This window comes from Schistosoma haematobium, chromosome 6 (assembly GCF_000699445.3).
Source record: "Schistosoma haematobium chromosome 6, whole genome shotgun sequence".
NCBI classification, from domain to species: Eukaryota; Metazoa; Platyhelminthes; class Trematoda; order Strigeidida; family Schistosomatidae; genus Schistosoma; species Schistosoma haematobium.
In genome coordinates, this window is record NC_067201.1 from 21,934,940 (window position 1) to 21,962,892 (window position 27,953).

The following is a 27,953-nucleotide window of genomic DNA, read 5'->3' on the forward strand; positions in this document are numbered from 1 at the left end:
AATCCACTTACAATGTTTTTACCAAGATGTTTGTTTTTCTATTTATCGGTATAGCGGTAAGACCAAACATTGTCTTTCAAGGTCAGGGGGATGATACCGTCAGATGAAGGCCAGCTTTTTGGTTTATACGGATATCTAATCTTGGTCATCTTCCTTGCCTTAGTATGCATAGTTCTGCATCTGTTTCCAGACATAAGGGCACGTCTGCCCTGGCATAATTCTATTGAAGCAACCAAACACGCGAACGCTAATACTGCTACATTTAACACAGTAAGTTCCATCCCCATTTTGTCTTATAATGAAATGCAGTTCGTCATAATTGGTCTCAATCATTTGTAAAAAATATGTGTATTCAGCCCTAGAAGTCCTAATACGGGCTGCCTATAATCTACGTTAAAACGAATGATTGATTCTGGTTTCAAGTTACACTTTGTGTGATACTTACGATATTATGTGTATCGCTGTCAGTCGACACATTTCAAGTTGACTTAATTTCTCTGTGCTCTTCGGAGGTGTGGAAACCCTATGTCATATTAATATAAAGTTCGGAAGATTATCTGGTCGTTTACCCACACTCGTTTGTAAGATAATCCAGATTTCATCTTAACACATTTGTTCTATTTCTCCGCTTTTTTAATAGTTTTAGTGTAAGAATTCAGCCATTGTATTCGGTATCTTAGATAATTCATGTAAATATATATATTTGCAAGCCCATCTACATTTATTACAAGAAAATACGAACCCTTAGAAACATTAATAAATGTCATACCGTTTGGATAAGTTGTACCTAAATGTTTTATCACCCTGCACTATTCATTTGGTTGAAAGTTAGGAATCGATTCCCTAGTCAAGTAATAGACGCAATTATAGTCAGGTGATGAGTCAACCGGCATTCATTTTTACATATCGATAGATTGTTCTGCTATGACAAATAAATATCTTCTGGATTTCTTTGCCCCTGGGTTTTGTCTTGCTTTTATTACTAAAACGAATAAAATAGGTTGATGTTTCGATGGATTCATAGTATATAAATGAACCGCTTTGCATTTCCACCAATTTCTAACAGTAATGCCATTGTACTTTAGTGCTTTGTGGTGCATGTCACTATATGAATCATAACAGATTCAGATTCTCAAATGCTACAGATAATTGAAATTGGCAAAATTATTGAAACTTAAATTTTAAAGTTTGTTAGATGTGGTGTTTTTTTATTTAAGCACAAATCCGGTACAACATGGGCACTAAAAAATCTATCTCAACAGGTGTGTAACATATGTAGAGTAGGAGAAATAAAGTCTGACTTACCAGAAAAGTGAGAGAACATAACTACGGTTAGATGTATTCAAGAAGTTTTAATTGTCCTTATAATTGGATTTTAAAAAAGAACCAATTAAATGCTCCGTAGGACTCCAACTGACTTTGATTTTGGATCCTATTCGATGACGCTATCAGTTCAATCAGTCATATCTTTAGGACTCAGATTTCTTGGTAAATAGAAGTTTAATAAGTTATCTTACGTCTCACAGTGTAACAATATGGAAGTGTGTTACTTCCACTTGTTTCACGCAGTTCAGACGTCTGAATGTGGTACTTAGTATAGAGACCGTTGAGATGTTAGACACAAAACGTGCATGAATCTTCCTATTCATCATTCCAAAATGAGATCATTGATTAAATAATGAATGGATAAATTTGCGAATAGAAACGGTACGATCAAATAACTTTTTCTGTCCTCACTGTTAGTTTCCAGTCGGGCGCATTTTTACAGAGCTCTGAAGATATTGATGTACTTCTCAGAAAACCATCTGTCATTGACAGTCTCATGACACGTTCCTGCCATTTAGAATTACAGCAACTTCTGTCCTACTCTACATCTGACTATATCTAAAGAGGGGGAGCCGAAAGGATTATTAGTGGAGGTTAATAAAAATATTGTTGATGTCTCATGAGTCAGCTCCCTGCAACATACATTATAGTAGGAATCTACGTCTTAAAATTTGTTGATCAGGGGGATTTGATGTAATTTATCCCTTATATATGTTGGGGCAAGAGTTCATTAATTGTCTAATCAGTTTTTTCGATTCATATAAACTAATCCTCCGGTCTACTGGAATTCAATTCCAAATTTTTGGTTATCCATTTTGTTAGAAACATACTAGTTTTTTAAAGGCACTAACTCTAACACTTAATAGAATCTCAGACAGTCATCACCAAGTTGTTAAATCTCAATTCACAGTAATAAGGCGAAATGAATGTGGAAAGTTAAACATAAGTGCATATTCTAAAGGAACAAATACACTGTTGCATTAGAAGTTTAAGAGTGACGACTAACGCAAACTAGGCATCGAATAACACAGTGGTCTTGAGTGCTGTTAGAGGTACGAGGGTGCTCATCACTTCCCGGTTGCCCACACTGTGGAAGGGTTCTTCTGGAAATACCTGAAAAGGAAATTGAATTAAAGGTGATCTTAGTGACCTGAGAGCGTGACCGCAGTATCCATGGGACAACTGCTTGAGGTAGGTCACACACGACCCTTTTGTGGGTAATTTTCGTACTTGTTGAGAACTTACCACCGGAGATGGATATTCGTGGGTGGAAGTTAGGGACGGCCAAACCAAAACGTGGCATCAGTGCTTAAATTAATTAACTGCTAGTCTGAGCCATGTTGGTAGATGCAGACTACCTGGTTGGGGTCCGCGTGACCATCGTAACAAAAATGGGGAAAGTGGATAGCCTTGACGGACACCACTTGAGGTTGCAAAAGTAGATGACAGTTCGCCATAAGCTCTGACTCGACTAGTAGTGTTCGAGTAAAGAGCCTTCACAAGGTTTATGTACTTCTGTGGTACGCCTTTCAATGACAGACACTGCCACAGAATCTCGCGGTCTACCGAGTCAAATGCTGCTTTTAAGTCAAGAAAGACTGCGCGGCAGTCCGTTCTGTTTTACTTTAGGGCAGCGAAACATGGCCACTAAGAATAGAAGACATTCGTAAGCTATTAGTATTTGACCACAGATGCCTTAGAAATATTGCTGGCATCTGCTGGGATCACCGGGTAAGTAATAGTGAGGTTAGACGCAGGGTATTAGGGAATGATGGTAAATCAGTTGATGAGGTTATGAATCTTCATCGACTGAGATGGTTGGGCCACGTGTTACGTATGCCTGAACACCGACTACCACGACGTGCAATGCTATCCGGTATTGGAGATGGTTGGAAGAAAGTTAGGGGCGGCCAAACCAAAACGTGGCATCAGTGCTTGAAGACACTAACTTCTAGTCTGAGCCATGTTGGTAGATACAGACTACTTGGTTGGGGTCCGTGTGACTTTCGTAACCAATGGTTGGAGACTCTTGGTGACATGGCTCAGAATCGATCACAATGGCGTAGGTGTATACACTCCCTGTCTTCCCTTAAACTAAGACATTAAAGTCACTTCATATCTTTCTTTCTACGAACCAATTCTTTCTTCTTGTACTATATCTCTATATGCAATCTTTCTCTTATATATTACCACCTTTGACCTAACCACTGCTATGAATCCGGTGTTCATCTCGTTGTGCTGATGCAGTATGGCAACCTGGACCGATGCACATATGTGCCTGGTCCTACGTTGTAGATGACTGACTGACTGACTGACGTAACCAATGATAGGAGACTTTGTGTGACATGGCTCAGAATCGATCACAATGACGTAGGTGTATACACTCTTTGTCTTCCTTTAAACTATGAGATTAAAATCGCTCCATATCTTTTTTTCTAGGAACTAATTATTTCTTCCTGTACTATGTCCTTATATGCAATCTTTCTTTTGCATATTACCACCGCTTTGGTCTGGTGTGACGAAATCTCAGCACGGGGACAGAGGACTCGAATAGCTTCTGACAACTTGCGTCATTTATGGCGTTGTTCTACCAACCAAAGGACGGGTTTACTGCACAGTAGTTCGTTCCGTCCTACTTTATGACAGTGAAACATGGTCGGTAAGAGTAGAGGATATCTGTAGGTTACTAGTATTCGTTCATAGGTGTCTTCGAAGCATTGTTCATATATCCTAAGAGCACTGAGTAAGTAATGCAGTTGTTAGGAAACGGGTACTAGGTAAGGATGGCAAATCAATTGATGAATTAGTGAAACTTCATCAGTTGAGATGTCTGGAACATGTGTTACGTATGCCCAACCACCGACTGCTTCGACGTGCGATGTTTCATGGTGTAGGAGTAGGTTGGAAGAAAGCTAGGGGTGGCCAGACCAAAACATGGCACAAATCCATGAAGTCACTCACTGACAAGTGGACTGAACCATGTTGGTAGGTGTAGACTACCTGATTGGGATCCTCGAGGTGATAGCAACCGATGGTTAGAGACCTTGAAAGTGACATAGCTGGAAATCGTTTGCAATAGTGCAGGTGCATCCATTCTTTGTGTCCTCCCAAATTCTAATCTTCTGAATTGTTCATGTCCCTTTCTTTTTTTCTCTTTCCAAATTTATTTCACTGGATTATACTCGTTGAATAACATCTTCAAACCCCAATGTTTCCGATTGCTGCTTATACTTTGACTACATCTACCACTATGGGATTTGAATGGACAATTGTATCTGTGTGGTAATTTGGTATGGAAACCCGAACTGATGTATGTACATACGACTGACTGATTACCACCACTGAACTAACTACTTCTATGAATTCGGTGTTCATCTTGTTGTGCTAAAGAGGTATGGCATCTTAGAACGATGCACATATGTGCCTGGTCCTACTTTGTAGCTGACTATTTAACTAACACCGGTCTTGCAGCGCTATGTTTCATTTGTGCCGGACTAAACGCATCCCCAGCGTGCTTATATTGTCACTAAACATTCAGGAGACAAAGCATTGTAAGCGTCTCCACTAAATATAACTACGATAAATGAATCTACTAATAGGAAGTCGAATAAAAAAGGCGTTGTCTCTATGACTGAGTGAGATAAAAATGCAAAAAAGCAAGCATCATTTGATATTGCCCGTCCTATTGACAGTTTGCCATAGCTGCTGACTTAACGGAGCGATGGAATCTAGAAACATGTTACGATACAAGAGAATTTTTCGAATGAGAGTTTAGGTACCATAGACCCCTGACTGCAGTAAAACTCATTACCCTCTTTGTAGTTGTATAATTCGTTGGGAAGAATTATATATATATATATATATATATATATATATATATATATAATGACTAGTCATATCCGCCGGGATTGACCCCCTAAGAAAACCACCTGCTTCAGTTTAGGCACCCGGGCAGTATCACAGCCCTCACACAAATCAAAATGGGATTTTTGTGGCGCATATGTATATGGTGCCCCCTGGTACCAGTATTTGTTTTCAAATAATAATAAATAACATCCGGCGGAATTTAAATTATGTAAAACGATGTTCGAACTTGGGATTTATGGGTCGTTTATTCTAAGTGGTGTATTCCTTTAAGTGTCCAAGTAGTTGTGGACAGAATGGAAACTTTCGTGTCCAGTAGCGATGATTTACTGATAATTCGAGTTAGGGACGCTCAATATTCTTATTTATGTTACATCTAATTGATTTTCTCTTCCCGAAAACTCAATTTAGGTTGGTGGATCCATCGTTTGTTGGCGGTTTTAAGCTACATATTAATAATGCCAGTCACTCATGAGAATGTTTTTCCGTTGAAGGTATGATAGCGGTTGCCACTTCCTAGTTTCCTACACTGTGGAAGGACTTTTTTCTTGAGAGTTCTGGAAAGGAAACTTTATTACTAGTGGTCGCAGCAACCCAGTGACGTAAATCTCTAGGGTAAATTAAGGTGTGACATTCTTAGGGCCGACTTTTTCTAGCCCCGTCCTTCCGTTGTGGTTAGGTATGATTGTTGTAGATCCTGGTTGCCTGAAAGGAACACCTTACTTCCGTCACACCTCAGTACAGTCATTAATGCAACTTCTCCCGCTGTTCATAATACTACTTACCAGATCAACCAATTTAAAGACAGTTAAGTAGTTTGAACTTGAAACCTATTGAGTTTTTATGGATTAATCCAATATTCTGCAATGCACTGTTGTACTTGTTCTTTATTTTTTCTTGAATCTTCTCCCGTCAAACACACATACACTTTCTATGCTTTTCAGGCTAACTAGGGACAGACGTCTAAATGTTCCGTCATTATTATTATTATTATTGTACTTTCGTATTATTTACTACTTTGTAGTATGTTGATTGTTTCCAAATGAACGTATGTGTCAATTTTTCTTGTACACACACACACATACACATACATGCACACATTTACATATAGATTTCTCGCTTATTTTAATTTCCTAAAAGTGCCTCGTGAAATCTAACTCGTTTTGTATATACATTGTACTTTTATTTCTTTATTCACTTATCTACGTTGTATTCATAAAACTAAGCTTGTATGTCACATGCTTTCGCTATTGTTCCCTCTCTCTCTCTCTCTCTCTCACTTTCACTATGCCTACATATTCATTTACACTACTGTTTTATGTACAAAACATTTCTTAATCTAAATCTATGTATGTGACCTTTTTTTCTGATTTGCTTTCTTAAGGCTAATATTATACAACATATTACATATAAAAACTCCCTTGAAATCGATGGTAAAAGAGAATGGTGTTTTTTTAATCATTGGCTTTAAATAATAATGCTTTTTATAGGATTACATGACTTAGTTGTAGGGCAAGAATATAGGCAAGTGTTGAAAATATAGTAGTGATAGAATGGAACTAATTCTCATTATATTAATTAGTAATCACGAGTATTTCTTCATATTTGATATGTGTGTACTGCTTTTTGTAAGTATGGTTATGATCGATTTCGGAAGTAATGACATCATGAATGTAGCTATCTATTAGTAACTTTATTCAATAGTCTCTATACTTTAGTCTTATGGAATATTGTGAAAGTTATTGAATAAGAAGCTTAAAATCACGGGTTCCCAAATGCTCTGGTACGGCCGAGGGTGGGGATAGTCATCTCTTCCCCTCTAAATTCTCTCACATGGCTATGTGTTTACAGCCACCGTCATGGATATACTATTCACTGCCTTCTCGCGGCGAGAGTGTTGTTTACGGAATTGAGAGGATGAGGAGAAAATGTCCGGCTCTCTAACAGGGATGGTGGATACGAAGAGTTCACCTATGGGAGTTGGAAAACCCTGATTCCAAACCAGTCGTGCACATGAACTCCAGAATCCTGAGAGAACAAATGGCGTGTGAACCGATTATTAATCACCCGCTACCATGTGACTGCATCTCATGACGTTGCTCCACTGCCTTATTGATCAGACCTTTAGGTCAGAGGTTCCGAGTGTGGCCTCTTAAGAAAACCACGCAGTTCGTTCTGGGTACCCGAGCAGTGTCATAGTCTACACGGAAATCAAGTGAAGTGTGGCGCATGTGTATTCGGTGCTCATTTGTATCAATATTTGTGTCCAAATAAATAAATAAATTAGATTAAAATCACGAATTGATGTCTCCTAGATAACCACTGAAGTTTCCTCTTAGTGAAGAGTTCTTCAATAGTGCGCATATGCGGCATCGCTAGAGGTTAGATACAGATACATCAAGTCTCTCGATTAAAACTCAGACCACAGAGTTAGTATACAATAGTTTGCATTTTCAACTTCAATTATAACAAAAATCCGTGACTAGTGGATTTAAACTATATCGAAGGTAAAATGAATGTCATTAAAGATAATGGTTATGGTCACCCAATATCGTAAATTGGTTGGTGGTTATGCAACGCCACAAGACCTACAGACCCTAGATTCGATCCCTGGTAGAGTAGTAGGTATGCATGGCAGAGGAGTCCTATACAAAGACGAAACACCTATTCAGTATCCCTAAGTTTCAAATTATCGTCTAAATAAAGTTAGCCCTTGATATTTATGTCTAAATGTTTGTTTATTCTCAACAGATATTAACTATGTGCAAAAGATGTTTTCTTAAATATTTGTAATAATGCTCCGTTCGCCTGTTTAGCGTTGGACAAGATTATTCTATAAATATTCGAAGAGTATATCATATCTGAAATCTATGTATATATAACTCATATGATACATTGGAAATCATATGATTTCAAACCACTTTTCGTAATAGTAGTATTTCCTACTCAATCACATGTTTCCTCATATATATATATATACATACATAGGTTAATGTAGATCAAGCCACATATATCGCTTTCATTAATGAAAATGTGATTTATTCGATTGAATATTGTTTTTCTTAGTATGTAATGTAGTTCCATTGTTTAAATATTCTATCAGAGACTAGCATACAATTTATTTCGATTAAATTCTTAATCCCTTCTCTCAGGAAAGAATTGTTTCACAATCATGTATTTTACACAGATTCATTAATAATGTGTAGTAAACAAGTATGCTTATTTACTACTGTTATGATGTGAAATTTCAAGAATTGTAATGAAAGACCGAATCACACTTCTTGGTAATGCCTTGAAATTAGTGAACCTTGTTCATAAGCTAACGTGGGCAGCTAAGTGGAAGATTAGGCTAATCATTCAATCCGTCTTAAAACCTGATTAACAGAATGAAGTATGTTGTATGGATAAGCGTGAAAGGCAGAACCGTTAAGCTTCATTAAGTCTGGCAGGGGCGGGTCAGCATATGACCATAAACTATGCCAATACCAGTATTCAGAGGTTGACACTAAACTTGCTTGTGGTATGAATGTGATAAAAGTATATCGTCAAATGACGATACTAGGATGAAACAGCTATCCAGTGCTCTCTAATTTTCAATGAAAGTTTAGCTAAGATCAGTTTGTGATTTAAACTATCAAAATTGTGAATAAAAAACAGGTAATAACTCTTCAAATTAGAGATGATCCATTATTATCATAAATTTCTAAAATCAATACAGAATGAAAGCTTAGATCACACCATTTTCGAACTCACAAATTAGGTTTAAAATAATGAATGACCAACACTTCTATTGCTTGAAATTTTTTTATTTATATCCCTTTATTAAGCCAGGATTATTCAAGAATAGAATTACTAATCATTCTATATTCACCTTTAGATAACCATTCTAAGTAATGCTTAGCAATGTGTTTGAAGATTGTACATTGTTTGCAACAGATGTGCCCCCAAATGCCCTGGTGCGGCCGAGAGTGGGGAGAGTCCGCTCTCCCTCTCGAAATGCTCTCACATGGCCACGCGTATATAGCCTCTGCCAGGGAAGTCCTACTCACTGCCTTCTCGTGGCGGCGGTGTCGTTTACGAAAATGAGAGAACGAAAAGCGAATGTCCGACGCTTTAACCGGATCCCGAACCAAACCAATGGTGCACATGGGCTCCAGTATCCTGCGGGAACAAATGGCGCATGAACCATGGGACTGCATCCCCTTACGATGCTCCACTGCCTTACGGATCAGATCTTCAGGTCGGAGGCTCGGGGAGTGGCCCTCTAAGAAAACCACCTGCTTCGGTTTGGACACCCGGGCAGTATCCCAGTCCTCACACATATCGAATGAGATTTGTGTGACGCATATGTATTTGGTGCTTCCTTGTACCAACATCTATGTGTTAAAATAAATAATTGCAACAGATGTAATCTGCTTGTCGAGAAATACTACGATTGTGAGGCGTCTGAATATGTGTCTATGTTCTAGGACCTGACATAGTATGAATATCTGGTTGACTGAACTATTCTTGTCCCTTTATTTTTGTCTCTTTCCAAATTTATTTCACTGGATTATACTCATTGAATAACATCTTCATATCCTAATTTTTCCGATTACTGCTTATACTTTGACTACATCTACCACTATGGGATTTGAATGGACAATTGTATCTGTGTGATAATGTGGTATGGCAACTTGAACTGATGTATGTACGTACGAAGTTCTACATTGTTGTCTGACTGATAGCATGTAAACTGATAGGTAGAATCAGTTTAAAACGGTAACTTATCCTTAACATATATTCAAATCAATTTTTAAGTTGTATCTCATTCTAGATTTATGCATGCTCATTAACTATGCATATATACATATATAATTGTGTAGAACTATAATAATCAACATTATTGAAGTACTAAAGTATTTTTATGAATCATCAAAATGAAGATTATGCGAAACACTAAAGGTCAAGGATACAATGTCATTGTACATAATAATGATGTGATTTTTTTATTAGATCGATGATAGTTATTGCAAATAAGAACATGACTTGATTAAGGGTTATGCATAATAATAATAAGAAGAATACGTGGAAATGGTAAATAGATTGGTATAAGTTGTTTGAATTTCAGTGAATTCATTTAGTCATAAGCAATGTAGAACCTTCAACTGTCAACCAACATCAAGGTCAGGATTTTCAATACAAATGTCAAGACAGTTCTACTGTATGGGGCAGAAACCTGGAGAACTACGAAAGCCATCATCCAGAAAATACAGGTGTTTATTAACAGTTGTCTACGCAAAATACTTCAGATCCGTTGGCCGGACACTATTAGCAACAACGTACTGTGAGAGAGAACAAACCAGATCCCAGCCGAGGAAGAAATCAGGAAGAAGCGCTGGAAGTGGATAGGACACACATTGAGGAAAGCAGCCAACTGCGTCACAAGACAAGCCCTCACATGGAATCCTCAAGGCCAAAGGAAAAGAGGAAAACCAAAGAACACATTACGCCGGAAAATTGAGATAGACATCAGAAGAATGAACAAAAATTGGATGGAATTAAAAAAGAAGGCCCAGGACAGAGTGGGTTGGAGAATGCTGGTCTGCGGCCTATGCTCCATTGGGAGTAACAGGCGTAAGTAAGTAAGTAATGTAGAACCTTATACATACGTGCACCAAATTCTATGCCAAATCATTGCAGCAAGATGAAATTGTCAAGACAAATAACAGTGTTGTAGGATTAGTAGAAAACATCAGGTATACGACAATATGATTAGAAAAGAGTGGATGAATTCATGGAATAACAAGTGTAAAATATTTTCAAAGCTCAAAATCTAAGGAGTAGATAGGGAATAAGTGAATCCATGCTGCTGCTACTAATTTTGAGCCATGTCACTTAACTTTTCCAACCGCTGACTGTTATTATCACGAGATCATCAATCACGGTAGTCTGTATTTGTCAAAATTGTTAAAACCAACAATCAACGGCTACATAGACTAGTCCTTTGTTTTGATCGTTGTTATCTTTCGTCGAAGTTACTCCTATTCCAGCCTTCATTGCACGTTGAGGTAATTAACGACTTAGGGTATGTAACACACGTCTCAACTACTTCATTCGAAGAAGATTCGCTACTTGATTAACCAATATGTATCTTGTTTCTAACTTCAATGCTGCTCACTCAATAGTTCCAGTATATGCGAGCAATGCTTTCAAAAGATCTGTGATCGAATACTGGTAACTTACAAATATTCTTTATTTTTAAAGTTCCACACTCATAGAGTAGTGCAGAGCATATTGCTACACCGTACACTCGTCCTTGGGTTGACAGACGGACAACACCTATGCCACAAGTGATGTAAATTAGTAAAAGCCAACCGGGCTTTCTAAATCCATGTCTAGATCTCGTCAGATACGTACCTACCAGGAGCATGATAAGACTTCTATGATGAGCGTAGTGATCAACGCTCTCATTTACTTTATTTCCTATCATTATTTTAAACTTTACGCAGACCAGTCTTGAAGTGACATTCTTCATGTAACGAGTGGAGAAACACACCCCAAGTATATTTGCTTTGTTACTCAAGAGGATCCAATAAATTGCTAAGAACAAAAGTACTCTTGTAACTGACTTAAAAACATAAAAAAGCAATGATATCAAAGAGCGGCAAATAATTATGAAAGTTACCACACAAACTGTTTCTGTGCACATAGATCAGACGCTAAGTTGTCTTATCCCTTGTAAAGAATATTTTGAACTCGAACTAAGTAGTTCATAATGCAGAATTAATATATCTTGCATTTTGTTTTTCAAATATGATCAGCCATAACCACATGACATCGAACTTGTAATTCGATATAAAAATCAATTCTAATCTACAGAAATGGTGTCAGTCAGACAACAATGTAGAACCTCGTACGTACATGCATCAGTTCGAGTTGACATATCAAATTACCACACAGATACAATTGTCCATTCAAATCCCTTAGTGGTAGAGGTAGTCAAAGTATAAGCAGTAATCGGAAACATTAGAGTATGAAGATGTTATTCAACGAGTATAATCCAGTGAAATAAATTTGGAAAGAGACAAAAAGAAAGGGACATGAACAATTCAGAAGATTAGAATTTAGGAGAACACAAAGAGTGAATGCACCTCTGCTCCATGGCAAACGATTTTGAGCCATGTCATTCAGGGTCTCTAACCATCGGTTGCTATCACCTCGAGGATCCCAATCAGGTAGTCTACACCTACCAACATGGTTCAGTCCACTTGTCAGTGAGTGACTTCATGGATTTGTGCCATGTTTTGGTCTGGCCACCCCTAGCTTTCTTCCAACCTACTCCTACACCATGAAACGTCGCACGTCGGGGCATTTGGTGGTTGAACATACGTAACATATGTCCCAGAAATGGTGTATGTATACTCTTGAAATATTGATCACATGAGATTTGTTCATTTTTTCCAACGTACCATGTTCTTGTCAATGTTTTCACAACGTCACTATTTAATTTTTCAAAAAATGTGTTAAGTAAAAACGTCTTGGTTTATTAATAGACTGCGTTTGCAAATATTTCCATGAAACCATCTCGATGTTTGTTTGATAATCTTATAAAAACACAACTAGATCACTTAATGAAATATTGAAGTGAAACACAACCCCTTTGGATTTCTCTAGATCACTGATCAAAGTGATTAGATCGTGTTTTAATTTATATTAAAATTATTGTTTATTACCACCCAACCATGGATTACAATTTTCACATGAAGTATTAATTAAAATGTCTACAAGTTAGCATCTACCATAGATTCATTCGATAGGGATAATAGTTACTGCGTTAAATTTTCTACATCAGCCTGTAGAAATAAACAATGGTGTCCCATACATGAAGTTTCACAACCACATCAACGTTTTTGTTTTACGTTCGCATGGAGTTGTAATTATACAAAGTCTAAGGGTTAAATTAAAAATCAAGTATTCCTAGGTGGTTGGCCGATGGGGTGAACATAACATCATCATTCCATCAAATCATTGGCTATTTGTCTCAATCGTGTAGTTGAATCTTAACTTCCTAGTTAGGAACAAATTTTTGTTGACTTGGCTTAAAAATAGTTGCATTCATCATTCTTACTCTTTTCCTTAATCTTGAATTTTTAAGGTAACTGTATACTTTTATTACGTGAATTAATCCCTTTACTTAGAAATAGGTTCTTCGTAGTTTGCATATGGGATTGGTTTCAGTTAAACAACTAATGAAAACCAGGAATAATTAGACAAGTTTTTCATCTTCATATGGGACTCACAGCAGTGTACATTCGCTACCCCAGTGGGAATGTTTACTCTTGTCTACTATCATTGGTATTACGATTGGTTCGAACCCATCTTGTCATTCGTTTTAATTTTACCTCGAATTTGCCTACTATGATAATCCGCTCGTTACTGTAGACTACACCGTTTCGCCAGGCAGGTTAATTGGAGAGCTGTAAGACCACAGACTGTGTTGGGTTGTGACAGCAGTAAGGTGTTTACCTTAAACAACCAGGATATACAACGATGTTGCCTTCGCATAACAGGAGAAGGGAATTATGAAACGTCAGTCCTGAAAGTAACACATCTTGCCTCACAGATTTCTATTGTCAACAGTAAGGTCTAAAATGTACAGAACAAACTACAAGCAGCTGTGTGACTGGTTTCACTTAGTTTTCTCCTGGTCTCCACTATTAAGATCACCTTTAACCCAGTTTCATTTTCAAGTCCCTCAATTATAAGTATTGTTCGACAGTGTGGTTAAATGGACAGCGACAACCGCTCACAAACACTTAATTCCATTCGGGATCACCCTGTTCACAATCAAAACTCTTCTGAAACAGACAATGTATAGCTTGACACCTCAAAATGTACAGCGTATATATATTGGTAGTTTGTGTCTCATCCCTCGGAAAACAAAGTTAATTCTTAGCCAATTACATGCACTCATCAGTTATCTCACATGTACAATGTATTATCAATAATTGAGATCATAAGCCAATTGAAGCTAGAGCATCAGAGAAAAACTGGAAGCACTGGATGGCCGTTTCTTCCTATTGTGGGACTCCTCAACAGTGCGCACCCACGATCCCGCCTCTTGAAATTCAAACCCAGGACCTATTAGTCTTGTGCGCGAGCGCTTAACTTCTAGATCACTGAACCGGCATCCAGCGATGTTAATTTCTAACTTCAACCAGAATAGGACGCAATGGCCGTCCAGGTTTTCCATGGTGATCTAGTTTCAATAAGCTCATGATCTCATCTATCGAAATTACTAGAATATCCAGAAAAACCCCTTCTGATATAATGTATTAGTTTATCTAAATAATTCATTCCTTTTCTTTTTTTAAAAAAAAATTAGTCCGAGAATATAGTTTCACAATCAACAAATGGAGTGCAATTAATTCATTCGAAGAAAAATCCCACTCTACGTAAACGTTCCATTCGTAAGTTAACAACAACACTATCATCAACTGCAAAATCATTATCACCGTCATCATCTTCAACAAAATTATCAGATAAATCTTCTTCCTTTTCTTCATCTGTAAACTCCTTTAATTCTATTGAATGTTGTCAGAAATTAGATGCAATTTTAAATGATGTCCAAAATGAATGTGTTCACGGTAAATATATAGGTATTCTTTATTCAGTTGTGTGAAATTGAGTTTTTATTGTTTAAGTTTTATATATCTTCTGTTCAGTTTATAAGTTCTGGTTAACATAGTTTGCTTATTTGTTTAAATTGTCAAGTTCTGGTACAACAAAGTACTAAAAGAATATCTAATTCCTATGAAAGACCAACCCTTTACCCTAATCATTACTAACTGGTTGTGTCTCACACCATGACATCGGTTTAAATATTGATAAGGAACTAATGTTCTTTTTGGAGATTGCAAGTACATCTTGCTAATGAGTACTAACTACCATGTAGAGTAGGTCTAGTGGGTTTTCTTGTTTAAGATCTTCAACCGCCTAACGTTATGTTTTCTCCTCAATTCTCCCTCTCTATATATGTGAAATAACCATGCGTACGGAATGTTTAACTTTCCATAAAAGGGAGTTATGCAAATTTACAATAAAAAATACATTTTTTAAACAGTTAAATTCACGAGTCGATCTAAGCTAGAGTCAGTCAGTCAGTAACAACGTAGAACTTCGTACGTACGTACATCAGTTCGAGTTGCCACACCACATTAGCACAGAGATGCAGTGGTCGATTCAAATCCCGTAGTGGTAGAGGTAGTCAAAGTATAAGCAGTAATCGGAAACATTAGGGTATGATGATGTTATTCAACGAGTATAATCCAGTGAAATAAATTTGGAAAGAGACAAAAAGAAAGGGACATGAACAATTCAGAAGATTAGAATTTATGAAAACACAAAGAGTGGATGCACTTGCGCCATTGCAAACGATTTCCAGCCATGTCATTCAAGGTCTCTGACCATCGATTGCTATCATCTCGCGGATCTCAACCAGGTAGTCTACACCTACCAACATGGTTCAGTCCACTTGTCAGTGAGTGACTTCATGGATTTGTGCCATGTTTTGGTCTGGCCACCCCTAGCTTTCTTCCAATCTACTCCTATACAACAAAACATCGCACATCGAGGCAGTCAGTGGTTTGGCATACGTAACACATGTTCCAGCCATCTCAAGTGATGAAGTCTCACTACTTTATCAATTTATTTGACATCCTTACCTAGTACCCGTTTCCTAACAACTGCATTACTTACTCGATGGTCCCAGGATATACGAGCAATATTTCGAAGACATCTATGATCAAATACTAGTAACCTACAGATATCCTCTACTCTTACCGACCATGTTTCACTGTCATAAAGTAGGACGGAACGAACTACTGTGCCAGTAAACACGTCCTTTGGTTGATAGACGGATATCTCGCCTACGCCATAAGTGGCGCAAGTTGGCAAAAGCTAGTCGAGCCTTCTGTATCCGTGCTGAGATTTCGTCACACACCAGACCACAAGGGCTGACGAAACTTTCAAGATAAGTGAAGCGATCGACACGCTAAATTACTTCACTCCCTATCATTAGTTCAGGTGTCAAGATCTAAGCTAGATGACTATTGAAAACCTGAAAGTACTGAACAGTCGTCTTGTCCTAGTACGGAACTCTTCACGTAGGACTCAAACCCATGGCCTTTGGTCTTGCTCATGAACGCGCACTGCTGAAGAGTCCCATACTAGGACAAAACGGTCATTCAATGCTTCTAGGATTTTAATGGTAGTCTAGTTTGAATTGATTCATGAATTCAACTATTAAAATACTAAAATCCTCCATACTGATCATTTATTTTTATTTTGTTAGGATTATTCATGGATACTACAAACAAATAATACATAGATAATTGTTTATTTTAACACGTTCAACCAATCAGAAATCAACCATATGATAAGTGTACACGATTGGCCTCAAAATGACTTATATATCCCAGGTATGAGGCATACATAATTAGTGGCTTAATTTTCTAACACCGTTGGATGCCGACTCAGTGGTCTAGTGGTTGAGTGCTGGCGCGCGAAACCAGTAGGTCCTAGGCTCGAATCTCGCAAGGGGCTAGGTCGTGAATGCGCACTGCTGAGGAGTCCCAAAATAGGACGAAACGGTCGTCCAGTGCTTCCAGGTTTTCCATGGTGGTCTAGCTTCAATTGACTCATGATCTTAACCATTGAAATTACTACAATATCCACAAAACCCATACAGGACAATTCATTTAGTGACAATCTGTACTAAATGTACATATACCTATAAAGTCTAGTCAAGGAATTCAGGATCAAATATCAATAATGCTATAATTGTTGATCTTACTATTAACAATATGATTATTTGTGGTTTATGTAATGTTTAGTGATGCATGTTGGTATATATGCTTTGAAAATATTGCGTTATTTCGTTTTTTTCAGATACTAATTTACGTTCGGTTAAACAAAAACCAGTTGCTAATGAACTGATGATGACGAATAAGAGCATTGTTTCGAAAGACACAGACACTATCACTTCTACGATTCATGAAGTAGTGAAGACATCCAATAGTAGTGGTAACAGTACCATTGCTAAATCATTGAAAACAAAGAAATCAAATCCTATACATCATGAGTCGTGTAAAGCAGTAGTTGAATCGTTATCATCATTGACGTCTTCATCTACTGTTCCTGAACCACTGAATAACTCATATATATCTACTCCTGTTCCTGATACATCTGTTACGCCACAATCATTAGATACTACCGGGAATGATGATGGTGAGTGGTTATGTGCAAATATGAAAACAGTTAGACGTCGTCGACGCAATAATAATAACAAAGACATTAAACAATTGACGAGTACAGATAATAATGATAATGCTCATGTTGATGACACCAAATTAGAAAGACACGTTCTACAACAACAACCAATTGAGTTATCATCCTTAATAGTCGCAGAAGAAAATAGTCAAAATAAGTCCAACTCTACACATGACATTAGTAGCAATGATCAACGGTATTTAATAACCAGTCAAGATATTATTAATTCTAAAACTAATAGAAATTTGGAACCTGATTCTAGTCATCAATCTGTATTGGAATGTTGCAAAAATACATCTTCAATGATAGTAAGTTGTTTACACTACATGAAATAAAATTTGAAACGAATTCTATATTTGTTACATTCACTATCATCCCCAAATGCCCTAGAACGGCCGAAGGGAATGAGAATCAGCTCTCCCTTTCTAAATGCTTTCAAATGGCCACGTGTATACAGCCACTGTCAGGGAAGTCCTACTCATTGCGTCCTCGCAGTGGGGATGTTGTTTACGAAATTGAGGGGATGAAAAGAAATTGTCCGGCTCTTTAACTGGGTTGATGGATACGAAGAGTCGACCTAGGGGAGTTGGAAAACCCTGGTTCCAAACCAGTGGTGCACATGGGCTCCAGTATCCTGAGTGAACAAATGGAGTATGAACCTATTGTCGGCCACCAGCTACCATGTGACTGCATCTCCTAACGTTACTCCACTGCCTTATTGATCAGACCTTTAGGTCGAAGGTTCCGAGTGTGGCCTCCTAAGAAAACCACGCAGTTCGTTCTGGGCACCCTGGCAGTATCATAGCCTACACGGAAATCAAGTGACTTGTGTGGTGCATTTGTATTCGGTGCCCCTTTGTATCAATATTTAAATAAATATCAAAGCATAAAGTCATTAACTGTGTTAGGAAGTAGTAACCAATGTGTTATGTCTTTTTTGTGTGTGAATTTCATTTCGTATTGATAGAATTCTATCGATTTAGTTTCTCACATGACAACCCTTTTGTCTAAATGACTTTGGTATTAAGATGTACTTCTATGTGTTTGAATATTAATCAATAGTGTTCGTAGTGAATCGACAACATAAACTTTGTTTAACTTAAATTTCTTTCTTGTAGACATTTATTAGCAAGAAGTTTCTGTGAAACTGTAGAGAATTGATGATATCTCATTTTGTTTAAGACTTATCTCACTCACCTACCTACTCATTATTGACTTTAATGTTACACTTTCGATGGGGAGTGCTTTTTTTTCTTCGAATCATCAATTGATACCGATAGTAAAAAACAAACAAACTGAATCGGGTAACTTCATACTCTTAAACTGCTTAATAGTACTATTTATAATATATTGATTCATTTTGTACTATCCTTATCCATGAAACACGTGCTCCTACTAACCTACATAGGGTTTACTATTTCCATGTGATACAATTTAAATAAGGTTATCAACCTTTTGTATATGTTTGTGTTTATGAAGAAGTGTCATTCTCCGTAGTAGCTAGTCAGTTAATACACTAATTTCTATGTGATTTCTTTTCTTCAATTTCAAAACTTAACACAGCATGATATGGATTTAGTTACTATGACAAAATACGAATCTGTTTGACTATCGGTTAACCAATGAACTAGCATTATTTAATATAGGATCTGGGACAATTGCTTCAAGTTTATGCACCATGAAAAAAGTTGACAATGGAGGAGACTAAACATGAAGCGTGTGGGGTTTTAAAAGAAAAAAATAGTAATCTGTAGTATAAGAAAACAGTATAAAACTAATTTCGAAACTCTTAATCTGGAGGTAGACAAAGAGTGAATGAATCTGTCTCACTATGACCAATTTTAAGCTATAGGCTCTTTAACCTTTTATTACGATCATTACTCCAAGCTTGATTAGATAATCTACACTTATATCAACATAGTCCAGATAAAAAGTTAATCACGTGATGAGCCGACAATATGTCTTGGTTTGGTCACTCCTAGTCTTCTTTTTCTTCTTCCAATCTACTACTATGCTAGCGAAGTGAAAGTCAATCATACGTAAAGTAAAACTTTGCACATATCAAAACAAATCCTAGCATAGTATAAATAATATCAGTATCAATGTTAGTGGAAAAAAACTACACATAGACGATACGATGAAGAATGGATAAGTGGAATAAACTAATTTTAGAACTCAAAATCGAATGAAAGACAATTGATCTTTACACCCATCAACATACCATAATCCAACAGTCATTCACTTGATGGACTAATACTATTTCTTGGTTTGGTCGCCCCTAGCTTTCTTTATTTCTACATCAGCAAATATCATTCATCGAGGTAGACAGTGGTTGACTGTATCGTAGTAGCCTGTGATCATCTCCTTCATCATGTTAGAAGACATAGTGTAAGTGATGATGCTAGTAGGTTTCTCCATGAATGTTTGTTGGCTTGAGTTTTTTTTTATATTTTACTATCTCTTTGCGTAAATAAGGGAATGAAATCAACAATATGTATGAAGTATGGAACTTCATAATGCTAAATAACTGTAGACTGTATAAATACGTTGTGTTTTCTGTTTGACACTAATAGTGACATTAAAACATACACATAGATACACATCATCACTAATCATCATACTTAGAGTATAAATTCGAAACCAATCACATAAATTTGTACCTAGTGAATGAGTTAATTGAGCCACGCTAGTTGACGTGGGTACGATTTGTACGGATAAGATCAATCCTCTAAAGATTTTATTGACACTTTGTTGTTGAAACAACTGTTTGAGAGTCTTATGTTTCTCGTTGATTTCTGTTGTTGGGTTTAACATTACATTCATAAATACATCGAAGAAATCTTTCTAAGTATCAATACCTGTTGGGGATGTTAGATCTCTAGAACTCACTTGGTAAATGCCTTAGTTTTGTAATTCTATTTTGAAAAGTTGAATTTCTTGTTTACACACCAAAAAACACCCATTTTCACCTTCACGTCGTATTTTACACTTGGGAGGAATTTAAATACTATTGGTTCGTTATTTCTTTTTGTATGCTATTTTGTACCGTTTCCCAATGATATTTTTAGGTGTATATATATACTTGCGTTGTTCTTATTGTTGTTGTTCGTATTTCTGACTCTTTGTGGAATAGATTTCCCTCTTTCAAACTTGAAATTCTCTTTCTATTTCGTGGGACTGGGATGCGTCACAGAGTTTGCTTTCCATTCTCAGATTAAGTGAACTCGTAATCTCTTCAAGCATAGCAACACGAAGGTTAAATTTGATAGTTTCAAATAAATTAAGCATTGGATAGATAGTTAATAATCAATATATATATTTTTGTTATATCCTAAGAAGTAGAAAAAATGTATTTTTGGTGTTTCGTGACTTGTTGTAGAACACTTCTTCGGAGTAAATAAATAATCGAAATCTTTTGTTTATTTTTACATAAATTAGTATTATATATATACATATATGTAGTTTTTCAGTGTTACCAATTCATGCAATTAGTTCCTTTTATGAATTTAAATGAAGTCAGAACAAACATTGATACAGAATAATAGGAATTCATTATATTTTATTAGGTTCTCATCAGCTGCTTACAACCAAATAGTGTGAAACAATTGATATAAGTGAATGTAAAGAATTGGGATGGCAAGCGTTATCAACAATAACCCCTCTCTCTCTCTCTCTCTCTCTCTCTATATATATATATATATATATATATATATATATATATATATATATACTCTCACATGGCCACGCGTATACAGCCTCTGCCAGGGAAGTCCTACTCACTGCCTTCTCGTGGAGGGGGTGTTGTTTACCAAAATGAGAGCACGAAAAGCGAATGTCCGACGCTTTAACCGGATCCCAAAACCGAACCAATGGTGCACATGGGCTCCAGTATCCTGCGCGAACAAATGGCGTATGAACCAATCGTCAGTCACCGCTTACCATGTGACTGCATCTCCTCACGATGCTCCACTGCCTTGTGGGTCAGATCTTAAGGTCAAAGGCTCGGGGTGTGGCCCCGTAAGAAAACCACGTGGTTCGTTCTGGGAACCCGGGCAGTATCACAGCCCACACACAAACAGAGTGAAATGACAATACTTACTGAAGTTCAGAAACAAGTAAAATAAGTTATGTTATAATTTTAGAGGTAATAAAAGATTTACATAAGATTCATGGAATTGAAATACTGATAAGATAGATGGGTTACTTAATACTTGAATCGAATTTGAAGAGTTCATATAATTTAAGAGAATCAAGTGAGTGGAAATGTATGAGTGAAGAGGATAGTTTAAGAATTCCATGATAGAAGAGAAATATAACAAATCAAGTAAGACATTTGTTGTTAAATTAATGATATATTTTTTTGAAGCCAGTCACTAGTGAGCATATGTTGATTAATAACAGAAGGGGTTTTGCGGAGATTGTAGTAATTTAAACAGTTGAGATCATGAGTCAGTTGAAACTAGACCACCATTGAAAACCTGGAAGCACTGGTCTAATTGGTTAAGCGCCCGGCGCGAGACTGATAAGTCTTGGGTTCGAGTCCCGCGAGGCTAGCTTCAAGATATATATCCTGGAGTTCTAGTGAGAAGTAGTGACCAGTGGAGTTCAACCGGGTCAGTTGTGATATAGTAACTCACTGATGACAATGGTGGATGTGTCGCTCAATTTCATGGATTAGTTGAAGTTGGACATTAACACCGTTGGATGCCGGCTCAGTGGTCTGATTGTTTAACCACCTGGCGCGAGACTGATAGGTCCTGGGTTCGAATCCCGCGAGGCGGGGTCGTGGATGCGCACTGCTGGGGAGTCCCACAATAGAACGAAACGGCTGTTCAGTGCTTCCAGGTTTTCCATGGTTGTCCAGTTTCAACTGACTCATGATCTCAACTGTTTAAATTACTACAATCTCCACAAAACTCCTGATGATATATTTTTCATGTTTCTAAATTTATTTTTTTAGGAAAATGTCAATTCTTCATTGAGGAAACATTCATTAATGGATCAGTCTGTTTCTAGCACTACTACTAATACTACTGCTACTACTACTAGTAGTGGTAATGATGCATCTCTTGGTGTTCTTCATTCTAATTCTGCCAGTACATCAAAACGTAAACGTCGTAATATTCCACGTAAAAAATCTACTGATGAAATTATTATTAATAATGACAACATAGAATCTTATAGTATATTATCTAATGAAAATCAATTTGATGATAATAATCTAATGTTATCAGGTACTACAGCAACAACAACAACTACTACTACTCCTACTCCTATTAATTCATCAATGAAACGAAATTTAGATAAACAAAATGACGATGATGAAAGTGGCTTTGAATTAATTGAACTTTCAAATACATCCTCATCAGTGTCGTCAGCTGTTGAATCTGATGAATTAGAAATGCATTCATCATTAATAACTACTAGTAGTACTAATACTACTGTTGTTGAAAAGTCATTATTACCTCAAGCATCAATATCACCACCTGATCTGTTATCACATTTTCCACCATTAATTAAAGCAGATAATGGTGATCCAATTTCTGTAACAATGGAAGTAGAACTCCTTGAAAGTGGAAGACATCCACAAGCGAATAAATTACTAAAATTAGCCTTAAGTAGTAGTAATAATAATAATAATAATAATAATAGTAATAGTCAAACTAGTAATCAACAGGAACAGTTAACTGATGATCTTGTCGGTGGGACTTGTAGTATTAGTAGTCGTAATAGTAATAATAATGATAGTAATAAAGTTACTACGAAGCGTTCAAAAGTGAGAAAAGCTGATTAAATGATAAGAATATGATTTTCATGTACTATTCAACTACTCTCTTCTCCCTCTTTCTCTCCCTCTCTTTCTACTGATATATGTCTTTATTCTCTCTTTCTCTTGTTTTCTTTTCTCATCTCATCTATAAACTTATATCAGATTATATTTATTGGTTTCTTACATTACCTCCTATCATTGTATTATCCAATTGAATCAGAACAATCTATTTGTCACTGATCATCATTATGCTGATTATGTTTAATAATCTTTTTTGTTGGGATAAAATGTCCGTTTATTCTCATTTTTTGTTTCCCCTTCTCCCTCTCTCTCTCTCTCTGAAACAAATAATAGTAGAAAAAATAGGGATGAAGTAACTCATCCCATTTTCTCAGTTTTACCCCCCCTATTTTTCTCTTCTTATTCTTTGAGTTTTTGTGTTTATGTTTTTCCACGTCTATTCTTCCTGAATATATATTGTGTGTAAACATGTTTTTGTAAAAAAAGAAAATCAACAATAGACGGATACTCTTTATCATTATTTCTTTCCTGGTATAGATTGTGTCATATTCCATGGTCTATGTTGTTTCCACTTTGTTTTTCTTAAACTATTATATTTCAGAAATACTGTCGTTGTTGATGATATGAATCTATGTGTATGTGATATTTTGGAGTCTCCCCTTTCCAGTGTGTTTATCGCTGCTTGTTTTCACATATTTTTTTTGATGATCCTGATGATGATTTGTCGACCTCTGTCTATTGTCTTCTTAGTGTTTCTTTTGTTGTTGTTGATTGTTTTCCCACTGTTCATTTATGACTTTTTTCCCCTTTTATATTAAATGTTGAAACTTTACAGCAATATCACTTTCTTATTTTATCACCACTAAATTGTTTGTTCTATTGGCCTCATATTTTTTTTTAGCGCCAAATAATACTGTGATATTTACATAATTAATATGCATCTTATTATATTCTATTTCGGGATAAACAAATATTGTTCACTATTTTTTAATTGGTTAACTGAATGTGTGTCAAGGTCAAGTAGACAAGGGCGCGTATTTTTCTTGTTACTCTTTTTTGATTGGTTAGCTGATTGTATGCATTAGTTATATCTGTCTGTTAATTTGTCCATGATATACTTCCCAAGGTCAAACCTGATTTTCATGCATTTTGCTGATTTCTTATTGGTTGGTTAATCTTTTATAAAACATGTATGTTAGTAGTGCAAACAGTTTATTTATTTTTAAAAAAAAACATTTATTGTCTTCTTCATACTTCCGCCATTGATGTGTGATTGACTAGAGAGAGAGAGAGAGCAATTGGGAGATTTGATTTGTTTACACAGTACAAAATAGTGTGGATACAAAAAGAGTAATAATAAAAATAATGATGGTGGGGGCTGTTGTTGTTGTTGTTATGCCTTGAGTATTATCAAAGAGAGAGTAACAAACAAACTTCACGCCCTAATAATTAGTCAAACAGCTTCTATAGTCATTTGTGAAAAACAATTAATATTATTTATTTACTTAATTTTTGACGTAATTAACTTATTATTATTTATGTCTATATATTACAATATTTCAATGATGATCCCTTTCTCTCCCTCCACCCCTAACTTTGATCGGCCTAATTTTCTGCAATCTGTTTTCTTGTTGTTGTCTCAGTTTATTGATTAATTAGTTATTTTTATTAAATATATATATATATATATATATATATTGATCGATTGATTTGTTTATTTTGTTCATGTGTGTGTGTGTGTTTACGTCTGTGCATTTGAAGTGGGATAATAATAATAATAAAAAGATTCTTGAAAATAAAATGATTTAAATGCCTCGTTCTTATTTTTGTGTTTTCTTGTGTGTGTTTTTTTACACCACTTGTCTTGGAGCTGAATAGCTTATTGAATGAATGGGGAAGTATTTAATGAAATTAGTCAGTTTTGTTGTTGTTGTTGAGTATCAGTCAGTAACAACGTAGAACTTTGTACGGACGTACATCAGTTCGAGTTGCCATACCACATTAGCACAGAGATGCAGTTGCCGATTCAAATCCCGTAGTGGTAGATGTAGTCAAAGCATAAGCAGTAATTGGAAAGATTAGGGTATGAAGATGTTATTCAACGAGTATAATCCAGTGAAATAAATTTGGAAAGAGACAAAAAGAAAGGGACATGAACAATTCAGAAGATTAGAATTTATGAAAACACAAAGAGTGGATGCACTTGCGCCATTGCAAACGATTTTGAGCCATGTCATTCAAGGTCTCTAATCATCGGTTGCTATCACCTCGAGGATCCCAACCAGGTAGTCTACACTTACTAACATGGTTCAGTCCACTTGTCAGTGAGTGACTTCATGGATTTGTGCCATGTTTTGGTCTGGCCACCCCTAGCTTTCTTCCAACCTACTCCTACACCATGAAACATTTCATGTCGAAGCAGTCGGTGATTGGGCATACGTGACACATGTTCCAGCCATCTCAACTGATGAAGTTGTTGAGTATATCAATTTCTAAATAGTAGCTATGTAATATTAATAACCTGGTAAGACTATAATTTATGATTGACTTTTCAGTGACTCTAAACTGACCTTGAGAGTGTTCACCTGATAACTAAAATCAAATGCGGGTTATAAAAGTGTGTGATGAATTAGAATTATAATTTACAATTGATTAGATTTAAGTTTTTCATCACGAACTGACATTAGCTATAATGCCAAGATTCTATTTAACCAAATGAATGAGTGAATATCGTGTCAAAATTTGAGACCTGTTTTTTACGTGATCGGTTCTTCTATAAACTATAGTCTCGCTAATAACACTTATACACACATACTATAAGAATGCTTAAAATTTGAGCAAAAAAGTTTATAATCAGAGAGTGGTCTTGTGGATATTACAGTAATTTAGTAGTTGAATGTATGAGTCAGTTGATTGGTTTAAGTTAAACATTAAAATCGTTGGATACCGGCTCAGTGATTCCCATTCCTGATGAGTCCGCACGTGAGACTGATAGGTCCTGGGTTCGAGTCTCGTGAGGCGAGGTCGTAGATGCACACTGCTGAGGAGTCTCATACTAGAATGAAACGGACATCTGGTGCTCCCAGGTTTCCCATAGTGATCTAGCTTCGATCGACTCATGAATTCACCTATGAAAATTACTATAATAATCACAAAATCTCTCTCTAATTATAATTATAATTATTTAGTTAAAAGTTTTTCATCCAACCTATCAAAGATCATTTTTATCTTACCGTTACAATTGTAGGTTAAATGACATAACATTGAGTAATGGGAAGAGAGAGGATTAATAATAATCAAAGTAATTATTCAAAAATCAAGTAGTTGCTACATTGCATAATATATCTAAAAAAGAGAAGAAGGAACTAACATAATATTTTGATGAATGGTCAGTAGTATAATAGTAATGTAAGAATCAAGAGACGAATGTTGGAAATAAGTAAAATACGAAAGTTTTATTTTATTTTAACACATAGATATTGCTACAAGGAGGCACTAAATACACATGCGCCATACAGATCTCATTTGATATGTTTGAGGGATGTGATACTGCCCGGATGCCCAAACCGAAGCAAGTGGTTTTCTTAGGGGGTCACTTCCTGAGCCTTCGATCTGAAGGTCTGATCCGCAAGACAGTAGAGCATCGTAAGGAGATGTAGTCCCATGGTAGCCGGTGACAAACGATTGGTTCATACGCCATTTGTTCCCGCAGGATACTGGAATGAGGGTTTTTCAACTCCCCTAGGTTCACTCTCTATATCCACCAACCCGGTTAAAGCATCGGACATTCGCTTTTTCGTCCTCGCAATTCCCTAAACAACACCCCCAATGAGAGAAGGCAGTGAGCAGGACTTCCCTGGCAGAGGCTATATACGCGTGGCTATATGAGAGCATTTCGAGAGGGAGAGCGGACTCTTCCTACTCTCGGCCGTACCATGGCATTTTGGGGCAAAGTTCTGCTACAAACTCACTCGTTTACCGATGGCGAAGGTGGTGAGAGTGGTTGTACAAATTTCTTTTAGATGCAAAGGTTTGGTTTGTGAACTTGGATTCTAATGGCTTCAGCAATGTGCAAAAGACGATTTCATAAACCATACGGCAAATTCGATGAAATATGGTGGTTAACTTTAAAAGCTTTATTCAATTCAACTTGATGATCTATGTCCACTAAGTTAGCGAGAATAGAACTATTAACCATTCTTACCTGTCCGATGTTTTACTCGAGTACAAAATTAAATGTTTATTGACTTGTATTATCAAAAACATGACTTTACATTGTGAGTAGTCACAATCTACAAAAAGAATAAGTTGAAACGAGAATAAATAGGATGAATAGTGTGCAAGAGGCTCAATTAAAAGTAAGATGAACTTGACAAACCATCAGCAATACGTCGTTTTTCGATTGCCTATATTATGGAAGGATATATATATATATATATATATATATATATATAGAATTAGTTAGTGAAGATTATATCAGCCTGAAGGTGTGACCTCAAAGCACAGGAAAAAAACAGTTGCTTGATGCCGATTACACATGGGCACCACCGATAGCTGTGTCTAAATTTGATAACAGTTTATGAGCAACCGAAACTCGAACCAAGAGCAAAACAATATGGAAACTGTTGCGTTTAAACAAATGCACAAAACTGTGGATAAC

The 27,953-nt window shown here is 36.4% G+C and overlaps 1 protein-coding gene across 1 annotated transcript; it reads left to right on the forward strand.

Annotated features, from left to right (window-relative positions):
- The first annotated feature begins 54 nt into the window (after nucleotides 1–54).
- On the forward strand, nucleotides 55–27,953 carry MS3_00008790 (uncharacterized protein). The gene is made up of 4 exons (XM_051217139.1): nucleotides 55–270; nucleotides 14,558–14,819; nucleotides 17,122–17,810; nucleotides 22,463–27,953. Exons 1-4 carry the CDS (start codon nucleotides 91–93, stop codon nucleotides 23,294–23,296), a joined length of 1,965 nt encoding a protein of 654 aa, XP_051065772.1. The 5' UTR covers nucleotides 55–90; the 3' UTR covers nucleotides 23,297–27,953.

Excerpts from the sequence above, each read along its gene's own strand:
- MS3_00008790 (XM_051217139.1), top strand. The coding sequence starts at position 91 with ATGATACCGTCAGATGAAGGCCAGCTTTTTGGTTTATACGGATATCTA. Across the intron at positions 271-14,557 it reads ATACTGCTACATTTAACACA|TCCGAGAATATAGTTTCACA; the intron begins GTAAGTTCCATC and ends AAAAAAAATTAG. Across the intron at positions 17,811-22,462 it reads AAAATACATCTTCAATGATA|GAAAATGTCAATTCTTCATT; the intron begins GTAAGTTGTTTA and ends TTATTTTTTTAG.